We start from the raw sequence: 24,333 nt of genomic DNA on the forward strand, positions 1-24,333 counted from the left end.
GTAACCCACTGGAAAATGGAACAAATCATGCTTGGGGGACAGAAAACCAATACCTGAATTCAAGAGGCAATGACATCATAAGAACATCAAGGAGAACAAATATAGATGGGCTAACCACATCATGCGACTGAAGGACAGCAAATAGACAACCAGGGTGATGGAATTGACACCAAGACAATGGACAAGACCAAAAGGTCAACCAAAGACTAGATGGTGAAATGATCTCACCTGCTACCTGGGTCCTACATGGCCATGACAGGCCAGAGATAGATGGCAGTGGAAGGAATCCAGGGCAGTGTTCCTTCTTCAGTAGTGATGAAACCCTAGATAAAGGTGGATAAGATAGTTAAGGAAAGTTAATTTTTTCCATAAATAATAAGAATCTATAGGTTGTTCCTTGTGTTGGATATTATTTTATTTATTCCTCAGGGCATAATCTCTAGAGAAATGTAGAAGTGTCCTACTCAAAGTCATACAGCAAATTTGAACTGCTTGCCATTTCAATAACTTATCTACTTTCACATTTATATTATAAAGCTACATTCTACTGCATTACATAATACTATATTGATAGAATTATTGCAAACACATAAAAGGATTTTAGTATTATTTTTAACTACAAATATCAATAAATTGATAAATACTTTTCAAATAAAGAATTTGAATAAATTCATGTTGCAATAAATATTTTATTTTATTGCATCTAACATTGCTTGGTTTCCTCCTCTCATAACTAAAGTAGCACGTTTATAACTGCCTGTATATTGAAATAGTATTTGTTATTATATAATATATTTTTAACTCTGTGGTGTCATGAAAGTCAGGATGTTTGGATTTGTTTGAACTATATTCCTAACACTGACACACTTGACTTATATGTCTGATTTCTTCCTCTCTTTCAAGATTTCCTGATGAGTTGTAATGCTTCTGAGCACTGTATACAGTAAGCTCATTATTATATTATGTTATTAGCACACCAGGCAAAATGCTTAGCAGCATTTTGTCTATTTTTACATTCTGAATTTAAATTCTCCCAAGGTCAACTTTGCCTTTCATCCTTTTGGGGCCAATAAAATAAGTATCAGTTGAACACTGGGATCAATGTAATTGACTTACTCCCTCCCACGAAATTGCTGGTCTTGTGCCAAAATTTGAAACCATTATTATATTATGTTATATTATTATACAGGGTGTCCACAAGGTCTGGGTACATGGAGTAAATAAAATCATAACATAAACAATTAAATATAAGAAATAATAATTTCTTAAAGTATGTGTTAATCCCCATGCACCCAAACTTTGTGGACACCCTGTATATTAATTATCTCCAGACTGTTTTATTTCAGTTCAGCTTGAGCCAAAGCAATGTTAAAATACTATTTTCTTTTACCTGTTGAAATATTGTGAGACATTTAAGGGTACATTGTCCACCATCCAACCATCTCAACCAGCCAATTTGAGAAATACAAAACCATTATCGTATCTCTTAATAAAACAAATGTTTTATAAGAAACATATATCTAACAAAATTTGTTTTTAGAAACTCTTATCTTACTAATACTCAGTAGAGGCACATGATGTAGTGGTTAGGGTGTTGGAGTCATGATTGTAAGATTGTGGTTTCAATTCCTGGACTTGGTAATGCAGTGTGTCCTTGAGCAAAATACTTCATTTAATGTTGCTCCAGTCCACTCAGCTGGTAGAAATGATTAATCCTGCAACAGACCGGCATCCCATCCAGGGAGCAGTATATATATCAGAGAAACCAGGAAACTGATCTTATGCTCCTTATGGAACAATGTGGACTAACCGTAACCATAGCCACTAATAATTATAAATAACTGTTCATTGTATCTGCTTTGTAATACTCCCTTTCAAATATAATAGAATGTGCTCATTTTAAACTTATTCTATACATGTACCTCTTCTCAAATTCATTGTATCTTATTTTGCAGGCCTTATATTAAACATTTTATCCTTTTGTCCTACTTCTTCCTACACTAGAATATTTTTTGGCTGAATATTTTTGAAATTGTAGTAGGACTTGCAAACTATCTCCTCACACTTGTTAATTAGCAAGAAAAAATGTATGTGATAAAAATACAAATGTCCTTCACCTCTTTGGCTAGTCAATAATAGTAAATCTCCATAAACACATTGTCACAAAACCTGCAGGAGAAAATAAATCAATTATGATAATATGAGTTAGAAGAAAAAGCACCCAATTTTCTTTCCAATGCAAGGTTGGCTCTGGTACAAGTTTTCCTAAATAGCCTATGTATATATTATCATCACCAAAATTTTAACGTCCAACTTTCCATGCTAACATGGATCAGACAAAATTCATTGACTTAGATTTTGTACAACCTGATGCCCTTCCTGTCACTAACCCTCACTTGTTTCCAACTGCAGTAATTTTTCTCTTAGTTGTTTGAACACAAACAGAACAATGGCTAGGCATGGTTTCACAGAAAATTGCAAACAACACTACTGTGTAATCTCAAGACAAGGAGACTCAAACACACACATGCTCGCACGCACACATACACATTGGGCTTCATTCAGCTTCCTTCTACCAAATCTATTCACAAGGCCAGAGCTATAGCAGAAGACGCTTGAACCCAGAACCACAAAGCCATGCCTTTACACACAAACACACACACACACACATACACACATATATATGTACACACACATATGCATGTATGTGTGTGTGTGTGTGTGAGTATATATATGTGCATGTGTGTGTGTGTGTATATATGTATATATATATATATATATATATATATATATATATATATATATATAGGTAAGTAGAGTTAGCGGTTGGAATAACTGTCTAAGGGATAAGAATATCTGTTATTACTACTGATATAAATTACCTATGTTAACCCTGGGCATGGATATGCAAGCATACTATGCTCATAGGATACAGGCAATAACAAAATAAACATGAGTTTATCTGGAATCAAATTTAAATTAAGCAGAAAATAGAGAAAACTGATGGTAGTCAATTTGTTTGTTGATCAAAAATGTTCTCCATTTTCTGCTTAATTCATATATATATATATATATATATATATATATATACACACACACACATATACACATGATACCATTCTTTTAGTTTCTATCTCCTAAATCCACTCATAAGTTTAGGACTGCAGAAGAAGACACTTGCTCAAAGTACTGTACAGTGGAACCAAACCCAATACTGGGAAACCATTTCTATGCCTGTGTGTATGTGAGTGTGTAAGAGAGAGAGATTCATTCCACTCACAATCTTCATCCAACAAATCCCTCCCCTGCTGATAATCTTCCCAACACCCCCTTCCCCTCACCCACTCTCCCTCACATACCTACCTGCACACAGTATGTTCCTGTTGACTCTTCCCCACAACATATCCTCCCAGTACTCCCTTCCTCTACCTGTTCCCACTCATTACATCCCCTCCATCTGCCACTCCCCTTTCTCAATCTCATGAACTCACCCACCCACCCCCTCCAATTTCCAGCCCACTGACTGTCACCGCCACCATCCCTCTATCACTCTCCCTTCTCTCTCCACTCTCTCCCCACCTGAGGCAGCCATTTTTCTCCTCCAATGCAAGACTCCTTTTTCTGTCCCTCAATACTACTCCCCAGTTCAGTTGAGAAGTCTTGTCTTGCAAGTTACTTTGTGACCTCACTGCTGTGAGGTACCCACTAAAAGTACCCACTACACTCTGTGAAGTAGCTGGTATTAGGAAGGGCATTCAGCTATAGAAATCATGCCAAAGCAGACAGTTGGGATTGGTGCAGTCTTCTGACTTACCATTTCCTGTGGAAACGTCTAGTCCATGCCAACATGGAAAATGGATGTTAAATAATAATAATAATAATAATAATGATGATAGAGAATGTATGTATGTATCTATAAGCACCCATATACATGCATTCATATACATTTATAGATAATCTTTACATTTGTTTTCTTTATACCAGCAAGTGTTGGTTGGGTCTGCTTTGCATCATCCTCACTTGTTTCAGTCTTTTAACATCTTGTCTCTTGTGAGATAGGTGTTATGTTTTTGTATGATACAGTTACCTGTACTGCATACTAAAAATAGTCAAACAGTTGAAAACACCTTATTAGTTAGTTACCAGGTCAATCAGTAGCATATTAGTGTTGGTGAGCATGTTAATCTGAGCAAGATTAAGATCATTAGCAACTACTTGAAAAGTCTTCTAATAATCTTTATTTGTTTATTCTAAAGTTCAGTTCTTCCCAGACTAATAGCATTGAGGCAGATGATGTTCAGCTTGAATTTGTGCTGAGTGGCAACTGTGGGGAAGATTAGTTGAGATTGAGCAGGGGAGTTGGATATGGTTTTAGTTCTAGAAAGGAAATATTGGGCAAAATGTTTAGTTTATGAATGAAAGATATTATCATTTAATGTCCATTTTCTATGCTGGTATGGGTTGGATGGTTTGATAAGAGCTGACAAGTCAAAAGATTGCCTCAAGCTCTATCTGCTTTGTCTTGGTTGCTATGGCCAGATGCCCTTCCTAACACCTACAACTTTACAAAGTGTAATGGTAATGGGTGCTTTTTGTGTAGCCCCAGCACCAGTGAGGTCACCTAATAACTTGCAAGACATGACTCCTCAACTGAGGGGAGTAGTATTAGGGGAGGTGGCTATGTGTCAGGTGATGAGAGGTTAGAGTATGAATAGAGAGACAGGAATAGGTGCTTTGCAGTAGAGAAGTTCCATAGGTATCTCAGATGGAGAGGGGGAGAGAGAGAGAGATGACGATTTATAGGTAGGTATCTTCAAGTTCCAAGCGACATCGAACCAAGGAATGGATAAGGTGAGTGGATGGGTAAATTCACAAGACTCTGAAAGGACAGTTGGAGCGGGAAGCGGGAGGACTGTAGTGAGTGGACACAAGCAGAAGGAAAGACTGTGGGTAACAAGAGGAAGAGAAACGGCGGCGAGCTGGCAGAAACGTTAGCGCACTGGGCGAAATGCTTAGCGGTATTTCGTCTGCTGTTACGTTCTGAGTTCAAATTCCGTCAAGATTGACTTTGCCTTTCATCCTTTCGGGGTCGATAAATTAAGTAGCAGTTACGCACTGGGGTTGATATAATTGACTTAACCCCTTTGTCTGTCCTTGTTTGTCCCCTCTATGTTTAGTCCCTTGTGGGCAATAAAGAAATAAGAGGAAGAGAAACGAGCCCATCAGGTGGTCTTGGGCTAAAACAGTATAAACTTGCTAATTCAGAGAAGTAGGAATAGAAGAAGGCCAGTAGTTGTAACATTTGTTAAATAAACCTTGTTAATCAACTGGAAGATCTCATTTTGATGTGGTCAAGAACATATGTGTATGAACTGCACCATCCTTGATATATGATCATTGTACTGAGGTGAGTCAGACCTGGACTCTGTAAGAGGATTGGTAACTGTGCAGAATAAAGAGTTTAAGTGATATTCAACCACAAAGAAGATATTTTTGTTGCATCTTAAAAATAGTGTAAGATTTGTTGATTATTCTGAAAAGGAAAAAAAGACATCAAAAAAATCTCTGTAATTGATGTGAAGAAAGGTACAAAAAAAGAAAAAAAACCCAACGAAAATATGATTAAGTGAGCAAGAGAACCGACTAACACACATATAAACACACTCACACACACACACACACACACACACACACACATACGCACACACACACAGATGATATATTTAGTAACTACCAGTAAATTTATGCTGAATCCATATATCAGAGTTTTTACATATCCCTGCATCACTACAAGTGTCTGTTGAGCCTATTCATGTTTTCTCTCTCTCACACACACACACACACACACATGCATAAAGATATATATATATATATATATATATATATATATATATATATATATATATATATATATATATATATATATATATATATATATATATATAAAGATGTATATATATACACACATACATATATACACACATACATATATACACACATACTCTGTTTCAGAAAGCCATTATCCAAGCTGCAACAATGTTAAAAGAATTCTATCCATACCATGTTCTTCGACGTTTGCCAATATCTGAGCAAGAATTCTGGGAAAAACAACAGCTGGAGGTAAATGATTGGAAAGGTGAGTACCAGTTACTATGTTACCCTAAAGGGATACACTTGAGATTGATTTCTTGGTTTCATGTAACAGAGGAAACTTTAATCAATCAGAAGAAATATAACACATAATGTTGTCGTCATTTTCTTTGTTGTCTTCTATGTTCTTTTCCTTCTTTTACTGCTGTTTTTTTTTGTTATTCAGTTCCCTAGTTGTTTTTTCTTCTCTCCCTCCATGTCCCCTCTTCCTCCAACCCCCTTCGCTATTCCTCCTCCTCTTTTTTGCTTCTTCAAAGAAGGAGAGAAATACATTCATTCTTTATCAATTTTAAACAGCAGATGCTATTCTTTACTTTTTGATTTCAAATCTCACCAAATCAACATTGCTATTTTTCTCTCCAAGTTCAGTAACAGTGAAGATTTTGTGTCTATGTTGGAAATCCAAAGCATATTGTGAATAAAAGACAGAAAATTGATGCAGAATGTGGACAAAATATATATATATGTGTGTGTGTGTGTGTGTGTATAAACAATAAATTAAATAGAGAGATACAAATGACAATCCAATAAGTTATTGATATTATAACATAACATAATATTCTATGAATATAATATAATATTATGTTATATTATTTTGTTTTTGGATTTGATTTGCAAGATTCTTTATGTGAGTTTGTGTGTTGAAGCATATTTTGTTGTATCTGGGGAGAGTGATTCTCTTTTAGTGCCTTATTATTTAACACAGTGTGTTAAATAATAAGGCACTAAAAAAGAATGACTCCCTCCAGACACAACAAAGTATGTTATATTATAATATAAATAAATTATTGGATTGTCATTTGTATCTCTATTTAATTTATTGTTTGTAATTTGTATTACACCCATATTTATGTGGTATTCAAACAACGTACCAGTGAATTGTATGTTTTAAACACCCCTTTGAAGGAATTTTTTCCTTTGTTTGTTGCCTTATATATTTATATATATTATTTAATGAACATAATATATATTTTTATGAACTATAATAGTTTCATGTGAGGAAAACAACACGGACAGCATTTTATAAAACATCTGGTGCCTTTATGCAAGCTACAGGCTATTCTGATGGAGTACTTTTTTTGTTGACCTTACCTTCACAGAATAGTATACTATATATATAGGTGTTATTTGAATGTTCTTACCTCACCTCTCACTTCTACAAAATTCAGGTTTAAAATCTCATCAACAGTCCATGAGCTCTATTTATAATATTCACCGTTGTTGTTGAGACCAACTATCCACATGAAAGTGTCAACCACTGATTCCATGCAATCATTCTAAAGAACTTCATAATGTGTCTGTTACACACACACACACACATATAGATATAAACTGAATTAAATTCAGGTTTTAAAAAGTTATAATAAAGATAAGTATAAAGGTTACCATCACTAACCAACAACCATTTAATCAAGCGGAAAAGAGTTCATTGAGCAGATCTTTTTGATTCAATCATTCATGTATAATAGTTTTCATCAAAGAAGAGCAACTATTAAGCTGTCAGGTTTAATTTTATCATCATTAAAACCAGTTGACTTATGTTCTAACTTCCTTCATCCATTCATAATCTACTACTCTGGCTGTTGCGAACTGATGGAGATAATGGTTTAAAATCAGACTGTGTTGTTGATGGTTCATTGAAAAGTCAAAAGAAATGCAAGGAAATCAGTGTTTCTCAATGTCAGCTTTAATTCTGGAAACAATATTAAAACTAAAGTGTAGGATTTATGGAAAATTAATCCTAAATTATGTGCTTAGTTCACTCTCTATATGATTGCAGCACTTTGAAAATGATTGAATATTAGTTAACTAAACTCTTACTGAATTGATATTAAATGTATTCGAAAGAAAAAATAGGACACAATTGTTTATATTGTAATATTGTATATTATATATAATGTGGAGGCACGTGGCTTAGTGGTTAGGGTGTCAGCATCATGATCGCAAGATTGTGGTTTCGATTTCTGGACCAGGCGACGCATTGTGTTCTTTAGCTTCATTTCACATTGCTCCAGTCCACTCAGCTGGCAAAAATGAGTAACGCTACGATGGACTGGCGTCCTGTCCAGCTGGGGAACACATACACCACTGAAACCAGGAAACTGGGCCCATGAGTCTGGCTAGGCTTTAAAAGGGTACAATGGAGGCGCAATGGCCCAGTGGTTAGGGCAGCGTACTTGCGGTCAGAGGATCGCGGTTTTGATTCCCAGACCTGGCATTGTGTGTGTTTATTGAGCAAAAACACCTAAGGCTCCACGAGGCTCCGGCAGGGGGTGGTGGCAACCCCTGTTGTACTCCTTTGCCCCAACTTTCTCTCACTCTTTCTTCCTGTTTCTTGAGTAAAGCTGCGATGGATTGGCGTCCTGTCCAGCTGGGGGGGGGGAACGTATACGCCATAGAAACCGGAAAACCGGGCCCATGAGCCTGGCTAGGCTTTAAAAGGGCGCATAAATAAATAATATTATATGTAATAACATTATATTATATACAGTTCAAGACAGCAAGCTAGCAGAATTGTTAGCATGTCAGGCAAAATGCTTAACAACATTTCACCTGTCCTTACATTCTGAGTTCAAATTCTGTTGAGATTGACTTTGCCTTCATCCTTTTAGGGTCAATAATATAAGTACCAGTTGAACACTGGGGTCAATGGTCTCAACTTACCTCCCCCCTAAAATTGCTGGCATTGTGCCAAAATTTGAAACCAATATTATAATATTACTTATAGTTCAAGGTGGCAGTAGAATTGTTAGCATGCCAGACAAAATGCTTAGCAGTATTTCGTCTGTCTTTACATTCTGAATTCAAATTCCACTGGAGTTGATAAAATAAGTACCAGTTGAACACTGAGATTGATGTAATTGACTTATCTCCGTCCCTGAAATTGTTGGCCTTGTGCCAAAATTTGAAATCAATGTTATATATTATAATATAACATTATAATAAAGTATACCATATAACCCCAATATTGATATTAAGCTCAACTTTTTTTTAGGGATATTAACCAATATCCACTGCTTCATATGCTTAACATACTAACAATGTTTCTCAGATCTTTATACCCATCATACTAACAAAGCTTTACATTAGTAAGACATTTTTCTTATGTGAAATCAATCTGAAGCAAGGAAGCTATCTTTTATCATACATTTGTCATATAGATAAAAAGAATTACTAGGTTGTTTTTTTAAATCTTTGTGTGAACACTTTTTTTTTTATATTTGATCCTATTTATCAGGTTTAGCTTGCAAGAAACTCACAGAAATTTTTTCCAAAAATTTCCTGGTTCCTTTAGAAGAAACTGATAACCATTTTGAACTAAAGGTAAGACTATAGAAGAATAAATTATCTGATTAATCATCATCATCATCATAATCATTTAATGTCTATTTTCCATGCTGGCATGAGTTGGATAGTTTGATAGGGGCTGGTAAGGCTGGAGGCTGCACTAGGCTCCATTGTCTGTTCTGGCATGGTTTCTACATCCTGATGCCCTTCTTAAAGTCAACCACTTTACAGATTGTACAGAGAAGCACCAGCACCAAAGCAGAAAAATATCAAATTACAATCCTGAACAGTGTTTTATAACATTTTTACTTCTTATCGGTGCAGGTATGGCTGTATGGTAAAAAGTTTGCTTCCCAACCATATGGTTTCAAGTTCAAAGCTTTTTGAGTGGATTTGGTAGACAGACACTGAAAGAAAGCCCAGTGTGTAATTGTGTGTGTGTATGTATGTATATATATATATATATATATATATATATATGTGTGTGTGTGTGTGTGTATGTACTTTTGTATTTGTCTTTGCCCCCTCACCTCTTAACAACCAGTGTTGCTTTGTTTATGTCCCTGTAACTTAGCAGTTCAGTAAAAGTGATTCATACAATAAATACCAGACTTTAAAAGAAAATAAGTACAGGGTGTTGATTTGTTCAGTCAAAACCCTTTAAGGCAGTGCCCCAGCATGACCACAGTTCACTGACTGAAGTTAGAAGATAAATAGAAAACACCTCCACTGCATTCAATGAGAAATACTCAGGTATTGAATTGAGCTGATTAATTCATCTTACCTGTTCAAATATTGAGTAAGGTTTACACTTCTCCTGGTCCACTTTAAACTGAGACTTAGAAATTCAAGACAACCTAGTTTGCTACTGGAGCTCAAATAACACATATGCAAGTATGTGAGAGAAAGAGAGAGGACAAGAGAGAGGAAGGTGCATGTGTGTGTGAGAGATAGTAATTTATCAAACTATCCTTTTCTGTTGTCACAGAATAAAGTATTATTTTGATAAATGTCTTTGTTTCACACAAAACACTATAAACATCACACTCTTCCAAATAGGCAGTGATTACGCCCATAGATAAAACACTTTGCTTTACATACTTTTCTCTAATGAGGTATTATTATTATTATTATTATTATTTCTATTACATTATCATAACTCTCTCCAGTTTTGATGTTCTACTGGGTTATCTATGTCTCAGCTCCAGCTTTTTTCCTTAGAGATGCAACACTTTCTTCATCACATGCATTGTTCCAAGTATTATAATAATAATAAGTATTATTGTTGTTGTTGTTGTTGTTGTTATCGTACTTCCTGACAGTTGATACTATAAAGAACAATGACTGCTCAACATCATGCCCCTAAGTATGAAAATATACACTGTTAGATTTGTTGCAATATGTATGTGTATATATATATATATATATATATATATATCATCATCATGCTCATCATGTTGTCCATGCTGGTATGGGTTAGACAGTTTGACCAGGACTAGTAAGCTGAGGGGCTACATACATACATATATATATATATATATATATATATATATATAGGTGCAGGAGTGGCTGTGTGGTAAGAAGCTTGCTTCCCAACCACATGGTTCTGGGTTGAGTCCCACTGCATGGCACCTTGAGCAAGTGTCTTTTACTATATCCTTGGGCCGACTGAAGCCTTATGAGTGGATATTTGGTAGACGGAAACTGAAAGAAGCCGGTCGTATATATATATATACATTAATATATATGTATGTATGTATGTATGTATGTATGTATGTATGTATTTGTGTGTCTGTCTTTGCCCCCCCCCCCCCATTATCGTTTGACAACCTATGTTGGTGTGTTTACAAAGAATAAGTCCTGGGTCGATTTGCTTGATTAAAGGTGGTACTCCAGCATGGCCGCAGTCAAATGACTGAAACAGGTAAAAGAAAAGAAAAATAAAGGAAATATACATACATACACACATACTTATATCTTTTATTTCTTTCAGTCTCTAGATTGCAACCATGCTGGGTCACCACCATGAAGGATTTAGTCAAACAAATTAACCCCAGTCCATAAAAAGCACTGAGTCCACTCAGTGGAGTGGTTGGTGTTAGGAAGGGCATCCAGCTGTAAAACCCCTTCCAAAACAGACACAGTAGTCTTGGGGAGATTTTCTACCTGGCTGGCTCCTGTCAACCGTCCTACCCATGCATGCATAGAAGATAGATGTCAAACGATGATGAATTCTCCCCATATATATATATATGTGTGTGTGTGTGTGTGTGTATGTATGTATATATATATGTATATCAAGTGTTTTTCAGTAGCCATCTACTGAATCCACTCACATGGCTTTGATTTGGAACTAAACCAAGAATTTGCAATTGGGAAGCAACCTTCATACCACTCACCCAGGCTTGTGCCTATACATATATTCCCAGGTATGGCAGTGTGCTTCAGAAGTTGCTTTGCAACCATGCGATTTGATCCCACTGTGTAGTGCTACAGACAAGTGTTTTCTGCTAAAGCCTCAGGTTGCCTTGTCAGTGAAATTTGAACAGGAACTGTGCAAAAGCATATCATGTACTTACATATATATATATGGGTATGAAGGAACATTGGAATTTGCTTAAAACATTGCAATGTCTGCAAAAGAGATGTTTGAAAAAAAAACCTTTGAGCAATGCATGTGAGGATTTAGATGAAATATGTTAGATGAAAGATGATGGCAATAAATGGAAACAAAGAGAAAAGATATTTGTATTACCTTACATAGGTTGTTTAATGATCCGATAACATTTTGAGAAAAATTCCCCATTACGAATAAAAGAAAGAAAATATCAAAGGATTTGGAAAATGTATTGTTACTGGCAGGCCATTTTGTGTGTTGTGACCAATGTGTGTGTGTGTGTGTGTGTGTGTGTGTGTGTGTTTCTTTTGTTAACTAGTTGATGCCTTACAACTTTACATTTGCTTCAATATATCCTTGCATTTCTTAAAAGCTATATATGATAGAACTATATGTATGGATATATATGATTTTTAGCTACTAGATATATATATACATATATATATGTACACAATATATATATATATATATATATATATATATATATACACACACACATATACATGTATATATATCCATATACATATAGTAGATAAGAATTGTGGCAAGTGTGTGTGTTTGAGTAGGTTGACTTAGGCATTCAAACAATGTACAGGGTGTGTGCAGGGGTCAAGGCAATATACTATACTAGAATTCTTGAAGCTGGCTTCTCAGTATGGCTTTTATCTAAAGGCTGAAACTAGAAAAAAAGACTCATCATCATCATCATCGTTTAATGTCCATTTTCCATGCTGGCATGGTTTGGACAGTTTGACTGGGGGACTGGCAAGCCAGTAGGCTGTGCCAGGCTCCAATCTGATCTGGCAAGGTTTCTACATCTGGATGCCCTTCCTAACGCCAACCACTCCAAGAGTGTAGTGGGTGCTTTTTACGTGTCACCGGCATGGGAGCGAGTCAGGCGGCTCTGGCATCAACCACATTCAGAGGGTGCCAGTCAGGGGTAGAATATTATATGCAGGAAAACAGATTGATTAAAAATCTTAAGAGTCACAGATCATCCTAACTTATTTTTGATATCTAAACTGTTTGACCTATTTTAATTTACCACATCAACAAGATTTGGCAGAAATACAAGACTGCACTGACTACTGCAAGATTTACAAGTGACTGGTTACAGTATTTCCAAAGTTATAATCATAGAATTTCACTATTGGATTGTTAAGATATATAATATTGGTGCGATAGAATTGATCATAAATTTGTAGTTGCTCAGCTGAATGAAGATAAATATAAATTATTGCATATATGGATGTAGGCTTGGCTGTGTGTGTAAGAAGTTCAATTTGAAACCATCTGGTTCCTGCAGTGATCCCATTGCATGGCATGTCAAGCAAGTGCCTCCTACCAGAGCTTGGGTCAACCAAAAATTTATGTACAAAATTTGGTAGACAGAAACTGTGAAAGTCTGTCATGTGTGTGTGTGTGTGTGTGTGAGAGAGAGAAAGAGCAAGAATTGGTGCATCAAACAAAAGTACTATATTATATTTAATTACTCACCCTTACATATTGTGCAGACATGTAGCCTAGTGTTTGGGATTCAAGATTATAAGCCTGTAAATTTGATCCCTGGGTTGAGTTGTGCCTTGTGTCCTTAAGCAAGGTACATCATTTCACGTTACTGCAGTCTACTCAACTTTAAATAAATGAGTAATAGCCTAGACGTGGTGCAGCTCTTTTCCACCAGCTTTCACATCTTCAATATTTGAGAGTGAGAAGGCTGGAAGGATGTCCATCTCTGCTCATGAGTGCAAAGACACTTAAAATAATTCATAAAAACATGGTACATGTTACCAAAATCGTACTTGCTTATGAGTAATAGTCTTACCTCTAACCAAAATTGACTTTGCCTTTCATCCCTTATAACATCTATAAAATAAGTACTAAAGTGCAAGAATTGATGTGAAGAATATGAAGTTATCTACTCAAGCAATCCCTCCCTGTCGTTTTAGCAGCCCTGCATTTTCCTTTTAACTATAAATGGGTTTTCAAATATTTGGATAGATTTGTACATATCCTCTGTGTCTACCATTTCTAATACTTCCTGAATCACAAAACTTAAATCCGGTCTTTTCACAGGTGGAACACCTCAACTTTGAACGATATACAGACATGCTTAAATATGCTGAGTTTCATGATGACTTGGATGAAATCACCCAAATGCACATTCCTGCTGGTCTGAAATGATTTTGATTTTGAAAATCTTTTTATTGCCACATTTTATTGAATTAGAATTAAAATATTTTTTGTATGGTATATTAAATTTGAGAAAGATATTTCCTATTTTAAGTTTATTCAAGGAAGCAATATTAAATATCAAAAACAAAAATTATTATTTCCTATATTTTTAACCTTAAAAAATACTTCAGTCATACATTATGTAATTTAAAATGAGATATTCATTATTCATATATTTTTTAGATCAATGGTTACCGAAATCATTTTCATTTATATATTAGCAATTTTCTATAAAATAAACATTTATTTTTTTAGCTGATGTGAGTATACGGCCTCCCTTTTTGGATTGTGGAATCTTTAACCCCAATCAACATTTAATTCCAACAGCCCGGTGGGATACTCCCAGGTAATATTGGTTGATTTTTCCCATCTTACATTTTATCTTTTTTATTTTCTCATTGAGGAATTTTGTAACTTTTTTTCTATTATCATTATGAAAAAGTTAGAAAAGAAGAGTAAATGGTGTACATGAATTCATATAGTAATGCTGATGGTATAATTGTACTCTTTGATTGCTCATTCTGTTTACCCATTACTGTTCATCAGATAGTTAACCTGCAATAGATCAACATCTTATCCAAAGAACAACTGTCCTGATTAATTTTAGATTCAGATAAACATCAGCTTTATAAATCATTATAATTTGTAGAAGTCATAATTTTGGCTATTAATTTTTTTTTTAATAGAAATTTTTTATGCCATATTCATTTGTGTATATATGCATTTTCCCTCCAAAATTTTAAACTTAAATTTTAGGAGATTTCATTATACATGAGAAGTAAATGTTACCCATCTTTTCCCCTCTATATGTGGACTATGTGTGGCTATATTGCATGACCAGAAATAAGTTATATCTATCGTCCAAGCTAACTGGTGTGTAATGAAGAGAAAAGATCACTACTCTTTACTTGTTTCAGTCATTTGACTGCGGCCATGTTGGAGCACTGCCTTTAGTCGAGCAAACCGACCCCGGAACTTATTCTTTGTAAGCCTAGTACTTATTCTTTTGCTGAACCGCTAAGTGATGTTGACATAAACACACCAGCATCGGTTGTCAAGCAATGCTAGGGGGACAAACACAGACACACAAACGATATACATATATATACATGTATATGACGGGCTTCTTTCAGTTTCTGTCTACCAAATCCACTCACAAGGCTTTGGTTGGCCCAAGGCTAAGATGCCACGCAGTGGGACTGAACCTGGAACCATGTGGCTGGTAAGCAAGCTACTTACCACACAGCCACTCCTGTTTTATTTTTCTATGATAGTGATAATACATTAATGTTCTTAAAATTCCATAAGTATAAGGTGGCAAGCTGATGGAATCATTAGCAAGCTGGGCAAATGCGTAGTGGCATTTCATCCATCTTCATGTTCTGAGTTCAAATGCCACCAGCATCAAATTTGCCTGTCATCCTTTTTGGGTTCAATAAAATAAGTACCAGTTGAACATTGGGGGCAATGTAATTAACTTAACCCCTCCCTGAAAGAGCTGACCTTGTGCTAAAATTTGAAATCAATATTTCATAAGTATGCCCTCATCAGAAATCATATTGTTGAATGTCCAACTAAATGCGGCAAAATTTTGCTCATAATTGTAAGTATGAAGTGATCAGAAAATAAAATTGACATTGAGAGCATTGAAGCACTTTATCTTTTACCTAGATAGAAATTCATACTATAAAGTTCCATAAAATTACATATGAAATACCGAATGGAGCATTTAGAATGTGTTTTTCACTTCCTGAAAATTTAAAATTTTCTTTTATGAAATATTTTTAAGATGACCTTTGAGGATCACAAAGGAAAAGTTAGGCAAAATATGTGAGGTGATGCCAATAAAAATAAAAACAAGATGTATTACCCTACATAGGTTGTTTAATGCTTCTATTATATTTCAGGGAAATCATCGCTTTATCAAATATAAGACTGAAAAATAAAATAATCCAAGTGTTCAGAGATAAAGTGTTGTTATCTGCCAAAAACATTTTTGTCAGATCTTGAATGTTAGCTGTTTAAAACAAAAGCTTGAAAACTGTATTACAAAAAATAAGTAAATAAATAAATAAATAATAATAATAATAATAATAATAATAATAATAATAACAATAACAATAATAATAATAATAATAATAATAATAATAATAATGTGATACCAATAGTAATTGGTGCACTTGGAAGTATCAGTACTCAGCTACCAACATGGCTGAAAAAGATTGGTGCAAGTGTGAAGATAGAACACATACAAAAATCAGCATTGCCTGGAACTGCAAGAATTCTTCGCAGAGTTCTTCAAGCATGACCAGTAAAACAAGTGTCACCTTATTCTGCTGGCTGTGGACAGCTGACACTTTTCATCATACTCAGCAAAATAAGCTGTGAGTTTTAATACAATAATAACAACAACAACAACAATAGTAACAACAGGAAGAATATAAGAAATAGAGGCATGACCAGGTTGTAAAAGTTTTACACTAGAAACTGTGCCAGAAATGGGGATTTGAAGCTGGAAACACATGGTACAATCATCAAGTCAGAGAAATGTTGGATTTTGTGGGACTTTCCTATTCAAACTGACAAGAAGTTAGATAATAATAGACCAGATATAACAATTATTGATAAGGAAAAGCGAAGTTGCTTACTTACCAACCCATCATGCCTGTTTGATTCCAGGATCATGATAAAAGAGGAAGAAAAACAAAGGAAATACAATGTCCTAAAATTTGAAATAGGAAAAATTTGGAGCATATGAATAATAAAGGTTGTGCCTATAATAATTGGTTCATTGAGAACAGTAAGCCAAGATATAGACAAATGGCTGAAGATTGAAATAGAATGCCCGGTAGAGCTCCTACACAAAGTTTGTCTCTTAGGAACAGCAAGGATTATCAGGAGAGTGCTAAGCTCTTGAAAGACAGCTGAAAACTTGTGAATACCTAAGGTTACGGGTAGTAACCCACTACCCACATAAATCCTACCAAGAATAAGATCAAACCTGAGCCAAACCAAAATAATAATAATAATAATAATAACCCTTTGAGACATTTGACAACAAGTTGCTGTCTGCTCTTACAGAATTTACTGGAGCAAATAAAATCAATAGCTCTGAGAAGTAAAATGCAAATAATCATAATAATAATAATAATAATAATAATAATAATAATAATAATAATAATAATAATAATAATAATAATGCCCTGATGCAATACCAGGCACTGGCTCTCATGGCTTCTGATCTTAACTGATCAGAAGTCTTACCATGTACAATGTTTTGTCTTGGTATAAAGATGGGCTACAACAAATATTCTGCTAAATACCACAGATTTGCTTGTCAGTTGTTTGACCATAACCAGTTGAACATGTCCTTTAGTGGCTGATGATTTGTGCATCTCTGATCACGAGCAGAAGTAGTTGGGGAGCATCACAGCCATGTGTCCTGAGATATTCTTTGGGGTTTGAATGATTCACCTCTGGAAACATGGGTGTTTTGTTCATCATCCTTAAACAAACCTTATGCAGAGACCTTTTGAGGGAGATGGGCTATTCAACCTGAAGAAAATTTTAACTGAGCCTCACCTGCAAAGTTATGTGCTGTTTATCTTGATATGAGATCACCATATCATGCACATATAGTTTTGATTCATGTGCCTGGTGTACCCTTATCAGATGGGTATTCATGATCGGTATACTGGGCTTCAATATATTTGTACCCCAGGGTCACTTTGACGGCATGCATTGCTCTCTCACTCAATAATCCTTTCTACTAAAGGCACAAGGCCTGAAATTTAGGGAGAGGGGACTAGTCGATTATATCAACCCCAGTGTTTCACTGGTGCTTAATTTATCAACCCCAAAAGGATGAAAGGTAAAGTCAACCTTGACAGAATTTGACCTCAGAACATAGAGATGGATGCTTAACAATAATAATAAAGTTGGGAGCATTTTAGGAAATCCACACTTAATAAATACTTTGTTCTCCTGTGACAACACAACCATGTGTGCCTCACTGTAAGAACTGAACAGTAAAATTGAGCAAAACCTTATTTAAGTACAGTCAAGTTGATTTTCTAGAAAAAAACATGATCCTTTGATATTCACAATGATGGCTTTACAACAGAGGCACTTTCACAGCCTACACTAGTAAAGTTCAAAGGGCACTTACAATTTGTTTTTTAATGATGTTTGAACTTTCTAAACATTATAATACTAGAGAAAAATCAGTCGAGAAAGATGTTTTTTCTAGAATTTCATTACCCATAATTAGTGGTGTACAGTATATTCAAGTGTGTCATATACATGGATAAATATAGTATTTAACCCTTTAACATTCAGATTACTGTCAAATGTTATGCTTATTTATTCACACTCTTGAAGTAAATCATGCATTATCTCATAGCATAGCATCGAGATTTTGATGATGTGATTGTTTATTTTTAGAATGACATTATAGACTAGGTGTAGGAGGCTGAATGTAGCCAAAAAACAAAGTTCACTATTTAGGCCAGATATGGTTGCTTCAAATACTAAAGGGTTAAGATAAATTATTCCAAAGTCTTCTATTTTCTAAAATATAGCCACTTTTCTCACTACTACTTTTGATATCAACCTGCCTGAGATTGACCCTGGGCTCTCTGATATAAATTGCCTGTCTTAAAGTGATCTGAATTAAAATCTTCCTTTAATTTTTCATTTGTCATTCACCAACTTTATCATCATCATCATTTAATGGCCACTTTCCATGCTGGCATGGGTTGGACAGTTTGATAGGAGTTGGCCAGCTGGAGAGCTGTCCAGACTTTTCTGTTGTGGCATGGTTTCTACAGCTGGATGCTCTTCCAAACACCAGCCACTTTACAGAGTGTGCTGGGTGCCCTTACGTGCCACCGGCATGGGTGCATTTATGCAACACCAGCATGAGTGCTTTAACATGGCACCAGCACCTGTTAAGGATAAGCCTGTATATATGGATGGCAGCAATTTTACTTGGCTTGATGCATCTTCTCAAGTTCAGCAAATCACCACAACTCCTGGCCCCTTATCAATTCTTCAGTGATGCCCAGCATCTGAAGATCCTTTCTCACCACTTCATCCCACACCTTCCTGGGTCTACCCCTTCCACAGGTTCCCTCTACAGCTTAATAATGACAAAGCTATTTTACTAAATTCTTCATTACTTTCAAAATTTAATGTAACAAACTTAGTGCATTTCAGCAGAAATATGGTATCGAAAGGGTTAATTATTATTTCTGAAGAAATAGTTAGTAACTTGATTCTTTATTTCAGACTGATGTATACAGACACATAAACTAGGTAAAAAAATTGATATTCTAATTATGTTGTAATTACAATCTTAATTAAGTTATAAATATGACAGTAATGTTAAAACATAAAATGAAAGAAACTAACAGTTTCAAACATCATTTAAATCAGTGATTGTTAGTTGTGTCTTCATCTTATTGTTGGAAAATTTTCATAAATTTCATATTAATTTATGTGTCAAACACCAGCTTAATAATGACAAAGTTATTTTTACTTAAGGTATAGCTATTGTGATTAAGGGGTTCACTTTGTGCCCACATGATTTAGGGTTCAATCCCGCTGTGCAGTACTTTGGGCAAGTGTCATCTACTATGCTCTGGGCTGACTAATACATTGTGAACGAGCTTGATAGATAGAAATTATATTTCTTTATTGCCCACCAGGGGCTAAACATAGAGGGAACAAACAAAGGATTAAGTCGATTACATCGACCCCAGTGCGTAACTGGTACTTATCTAATCTACCCCGAAAGGATGAATGGCAAAGTTGACCTCAGCGGAATTTGAACTCAAAACGTAACGGCAGACGAAATAGTGCTAAGTATTTCGCCTGGCATGCTAACGTTTCTGCCAGCTCGCCGCCTTAATAGATAGATAGAAATTATGTGGAAGCCTGTCATATATGTGTGAGTATGTATATGTGTTTGTCACACACACACACACACACACACACACACACACACACACACACACACTGCTTGACAAGTGTTAGTTTGTTTACATCTTCACAACTTATTGGTTTGGTAAAAAAGACCAATAGAATAAGTACTAAATTTAAGAAATTAAGTACCTATGTTTGTTTTTTTGTTTTTTTTTTTGTTTGACTAAAATTCTTTGTGGTGGTGCCCCAGCATGGTTACAGTCCAACAACTGAAACAAGTAAAACATAAAAGATACAAGGTTATTTTAAAAATTAATTAAAATGAAGGCAGTGTATTTCAACAGAATTATAGTAACAAAAGGGTTAAGCTGGAAATTATTTTTTAACAGAAAGTTTTAATACTTATATGTGTATGCATGCATATATATATATATATATATATATATATATATATATATATATATATATAATTCTTTGAAGAAAATCACAAGAATATTTCTTCTTATTTCTCCTTTGTAGAGCTAAGCAAGACATATCAAAGTTCAATAAAACTTCCAAGCATAATAGTGATCAATAACTTACATGATCAACATCAATAAGACCCACTAATACTTTGAAGTTTGAATAAAGATCAGTAATATCTTGCAGGTGTAGAACTATTTAATGTCAACTTGACATCGAATGACAAGAAAAGTTTTGAAAATATATTGTTACCTTCTACAGTTGTTACATATATTCGTTTTTAAATTTGTTTGTTTATTTATCACATGAACTATGATTGCAAAGGATCTGTAACGTTTGGTATAAAGAATAAATTTCGTAAAGATAGCTGGATGTATGGTTTTAAGCTGATGTGGAATGTTGAGTAGAAAGAAGTTTTTAAAAATGGTAGGATGTTAAATGTATAGACACAGATGAATGTAGAAGGAGAGAAAGAGAGACAGACAAAGCAGTATGGACAGGTAATGCACGCATATTATACACTCTGAGTGTGTATTTGTGGTGTATATGTAACATTGGTACTGTGAAAGACTTGGGGAAGAAGTCAGATAAGAGAACAAACAGTAAGCCTCAGAGATGACACAGGATAAAAATACTTGAGAAAGTGATGAATGGCAAAGCTGTCTGACTGATTCCTTGGGAAATCATTTGTTAAAAATGGTGGTGGTAGTGGTGCTCCTGTTGGTGATGATGAAAATCATGATGATAGTAGTGATCATAAAAGCAGAAAGTTTCTTTTTGGTGGTGGTGGGGCAACATATGTTAAAGGAAATTAATTTCTGTAGTGCAAATATTTATCAATGGAACTACAATATTCACAACAGTGAACTGTTTTATAACCAATAATCAAATGAGAATTTGTATACATATGTGAATGACTGTATGTTTGTAAAAATAGACAGTGATAAAATTTTTAAAAAAGAACTTATTCAAAGCGTAGTTTATTTATCAGATATCTTTCTAATATCCTTTTTAGAAGTACAGGTTGTTAGACATCTTATATTTATTCCCAAACTTTTCGTTATTAGATAGAGGATAAGAAATTTAACTGTTTTATAAGATTTGAACATATCTTCTTTCTTGGAATATAGGTTTGCTACATCAGTAATGACATATAAATCAGTACTTTGAATATTTATTTTTGTCCATGTTGACATGAGTTAAACAATTTTGATGTACAGAATATCACCAATCATCTTGGCTTTTCATTATTTCATCTGTGAATTAATGAAAAACTATACATATCAGCAAATTGAAAGAGATTTTACTTGTATATATATATTTGACAAGTTCAAGAAACGAACGAAAGCGCTAATAATAATGAAGAAATAAAAAGATTATTTTTTCCAAAATTCTGACGACTTTTTTTCTCAATATATATATATATATATATATATATATATATATAGGTGCAGGCATGGGTGTGTGGAAAGACGTTTGCTTCCCAACCACATGGTTCCAGGTTCAGTCTCACTGCATGGCACTTTGAGCAAGTGTCTTCTACTATAGCCTCAAGCCAACCAAACCCTTGCGAATGGATTTGGTAGACAGAAACTGAAAAAAGCCCATTGTATGTGTGTGTTTATCCCCCATCACCACTTGACAGCTGGTGTTGTTGTGTTTACATCCCTGTAACTTAGCAGTTCAGCAAAACATACCATTAGAATAAGTATCAGGTTTAAAAAGAAAAAAAATACTGGGATTGATTCATTCAACTAAAATTCTTCAAGGCAGTGCCCCAGCATGGTCGCAGTCTAATGACTGAAACAAGTAAAAGATAAAAGATATATATATATATATATCATCATCATCATCATCACGATCATCACTATACACACACACACACACACACACATATATGACAGCTGCTTTCAGTTTGTGTCTATCAAATCCACTCACAAGGCTTTGGTTGCTATAGTAGAAAACAGTTGCCCAAGGTGCTGCACATTGGAACTGAATCTCAGACCACATGGTTAGGAAGCAAGCTTATTAACTAGACATCCACATGGGACACTGTTGAAGATCTTCCATAAATGCAAATAAGAATGGTTTATTTTTGAACAAGAACTTTTCTTGCAGTTGTTTGAAATCATTCTGCTCCCTTATATAAGCTCAAACTACATTTTATCCAAACTAACCGTATCCTGAGCTAAGTCTTTTTCAAACTCTCCCAACTACTTTCAAGCACTTGGTTCATGAATTAGAGGACTCTGTCATTTCTTAATTTCTTCTCTTGATTGTACTTGTTTTCACTCTTGTATCAGTTGGTGATAATACTGTAACAAGAACAAAATTAGAAGGACAATATAACATTGGCTAGGGTAGTATGTATGTAAGAAGATTCTACATATAAGCAGATGTAAGAAATATCAGAAGGCAATGTTTTTTTTTGTAGTAGTAAGCACATCATGAGGTAAGTGTTCAGGTTAACAGGATGTAGTGAGACATGAGTTAATTTCTCCATAAACATCCCAGGTAGTTAGATTCAAATAGCTGCAAGATGTTTATAGATGTACAAATCCAATGTGTAGTGTAATTTAGTTGGAAAGCGTGATAGTAGTCCCATAGCCATAAACATTATGTTTACTAATCGGTGTTAAATCAGCAATGTGTCTTGTCATCTGGACGAACAATCAGCAACTTAGATGTTTACTTTTCAGTGTTCTCTCAGCAACTGATTTTTGCCTTTCAAAACTCACACTTCACTGCTGGGTCACATGTATCCTTCTACAGCCAGCAGTGATTGGATGATTTGTGCTAACATGTCTTGCTACAATACTAATATGCTAGTCAAAGGATATTACACCTTCCTGTACAATATGATTATCTAAATGAGCTATTAGAATAGTATCTACCTAAACTTAGTGCTTTCAACATCTCAACAACTCTTTTGATGAACTGTCACTTTCATTGTCTTCATCTCTTAAAAGTTTTACTAACCATACTAAGGCTAACTTCAGTTACAAGTTCTTCTGTTGGTTCCATGCGAAGTTGCCCATCACTATCTCGCTATTGTTCTTCATTTAACAATTTCTAATAGCAGTATTATCATAGTTCTTTCTTTTCACTGTTACTAGAATAAAATCTCACTTTGAATACTCCACTGACAAATGATGTCTTGATTCATAGACACACTGCCTTGCAATTCAGAACACTACATCTTTCATCACTGTACAGAACATTTGTCTACATAGCTTCATATTTGGCAAGATACACTTAGTTTTATGCTTACTGCCTAGCTTTTTAATGTCATTACTGCTCTTCATATTTTTGCTATTCTTTCTAGCCTGCCATATACTCTATGTAGCCCTATCCACTGTACTCTTCATCCAGCACTTCCCATGGTAACTAATAGTTATCATGGGGAAGAACAGTCAATTATTAAAAGTAGTTGAAGAATTGTGATTACATATGTTTTATTAACTTGCAATATTGAGTTCAAAGTTTCCTGTGATTATAACCTGATTTTATTTAGACATACTGTGAAAAGACAAAGACATCAAATCAAGTTATAAGCCTTTAACTGACTTCATATTTTAAAAGTAGTTATTCTCAATTCTTGTCCTGCCAAGCTCATGCTAAGAAAGTTGATAATTAAAAATAATGAATAAAATAAA

At 34.8% G+C, this 24,333-nt stretch overlaps 1 protein-coding gene across 2 annotated transcripts in view; it reads left to right on the top strand.

The window, feature by feature from the left end:
- Positions 1-24,333, top strand: part of LOC106883080 (uncharacterized) — a 439,153-nt gene that overhangs the window by 409,273 nt on the left and 5,547 nt on the right. For both annotated transcript variants that reach the window (XM_014933964.3, XM_089351816.1), the window contains exons 28-31: positions 6,013-6,136; positions 9,389-9,474; positions 14,132-14,228; positions 14,546-14,636. In XM_014933964.3, the coding sequence (XP_014789450.1) occupies positions 6,013-6,136; positions 9,389-9,474; positions 14,132-14,228; positions 14,546-14,636 (398 nt within the window). The remainder of the gene's footprint in view (positions 1-6,012; positions 6,137-9,388; positions 9,475-14,131; positions 14,229-14,545; positions 14,637-24,333) is intronic.

This window comes from Octopus bimaculoides, chromosome 5, assembly GCF_046866305.1.
Source record: "Octopus bimaculoides isolate indiv1 chromosome 5, ASM4686630v1, whole genome shotgun sequence".
Taxonomy (NCBI): Eukaryota; Metazoa; Mollusca; class Cephalopoda; order Octopoda; family Octopodidae; genus Octopus; species Octopus bimaculoides.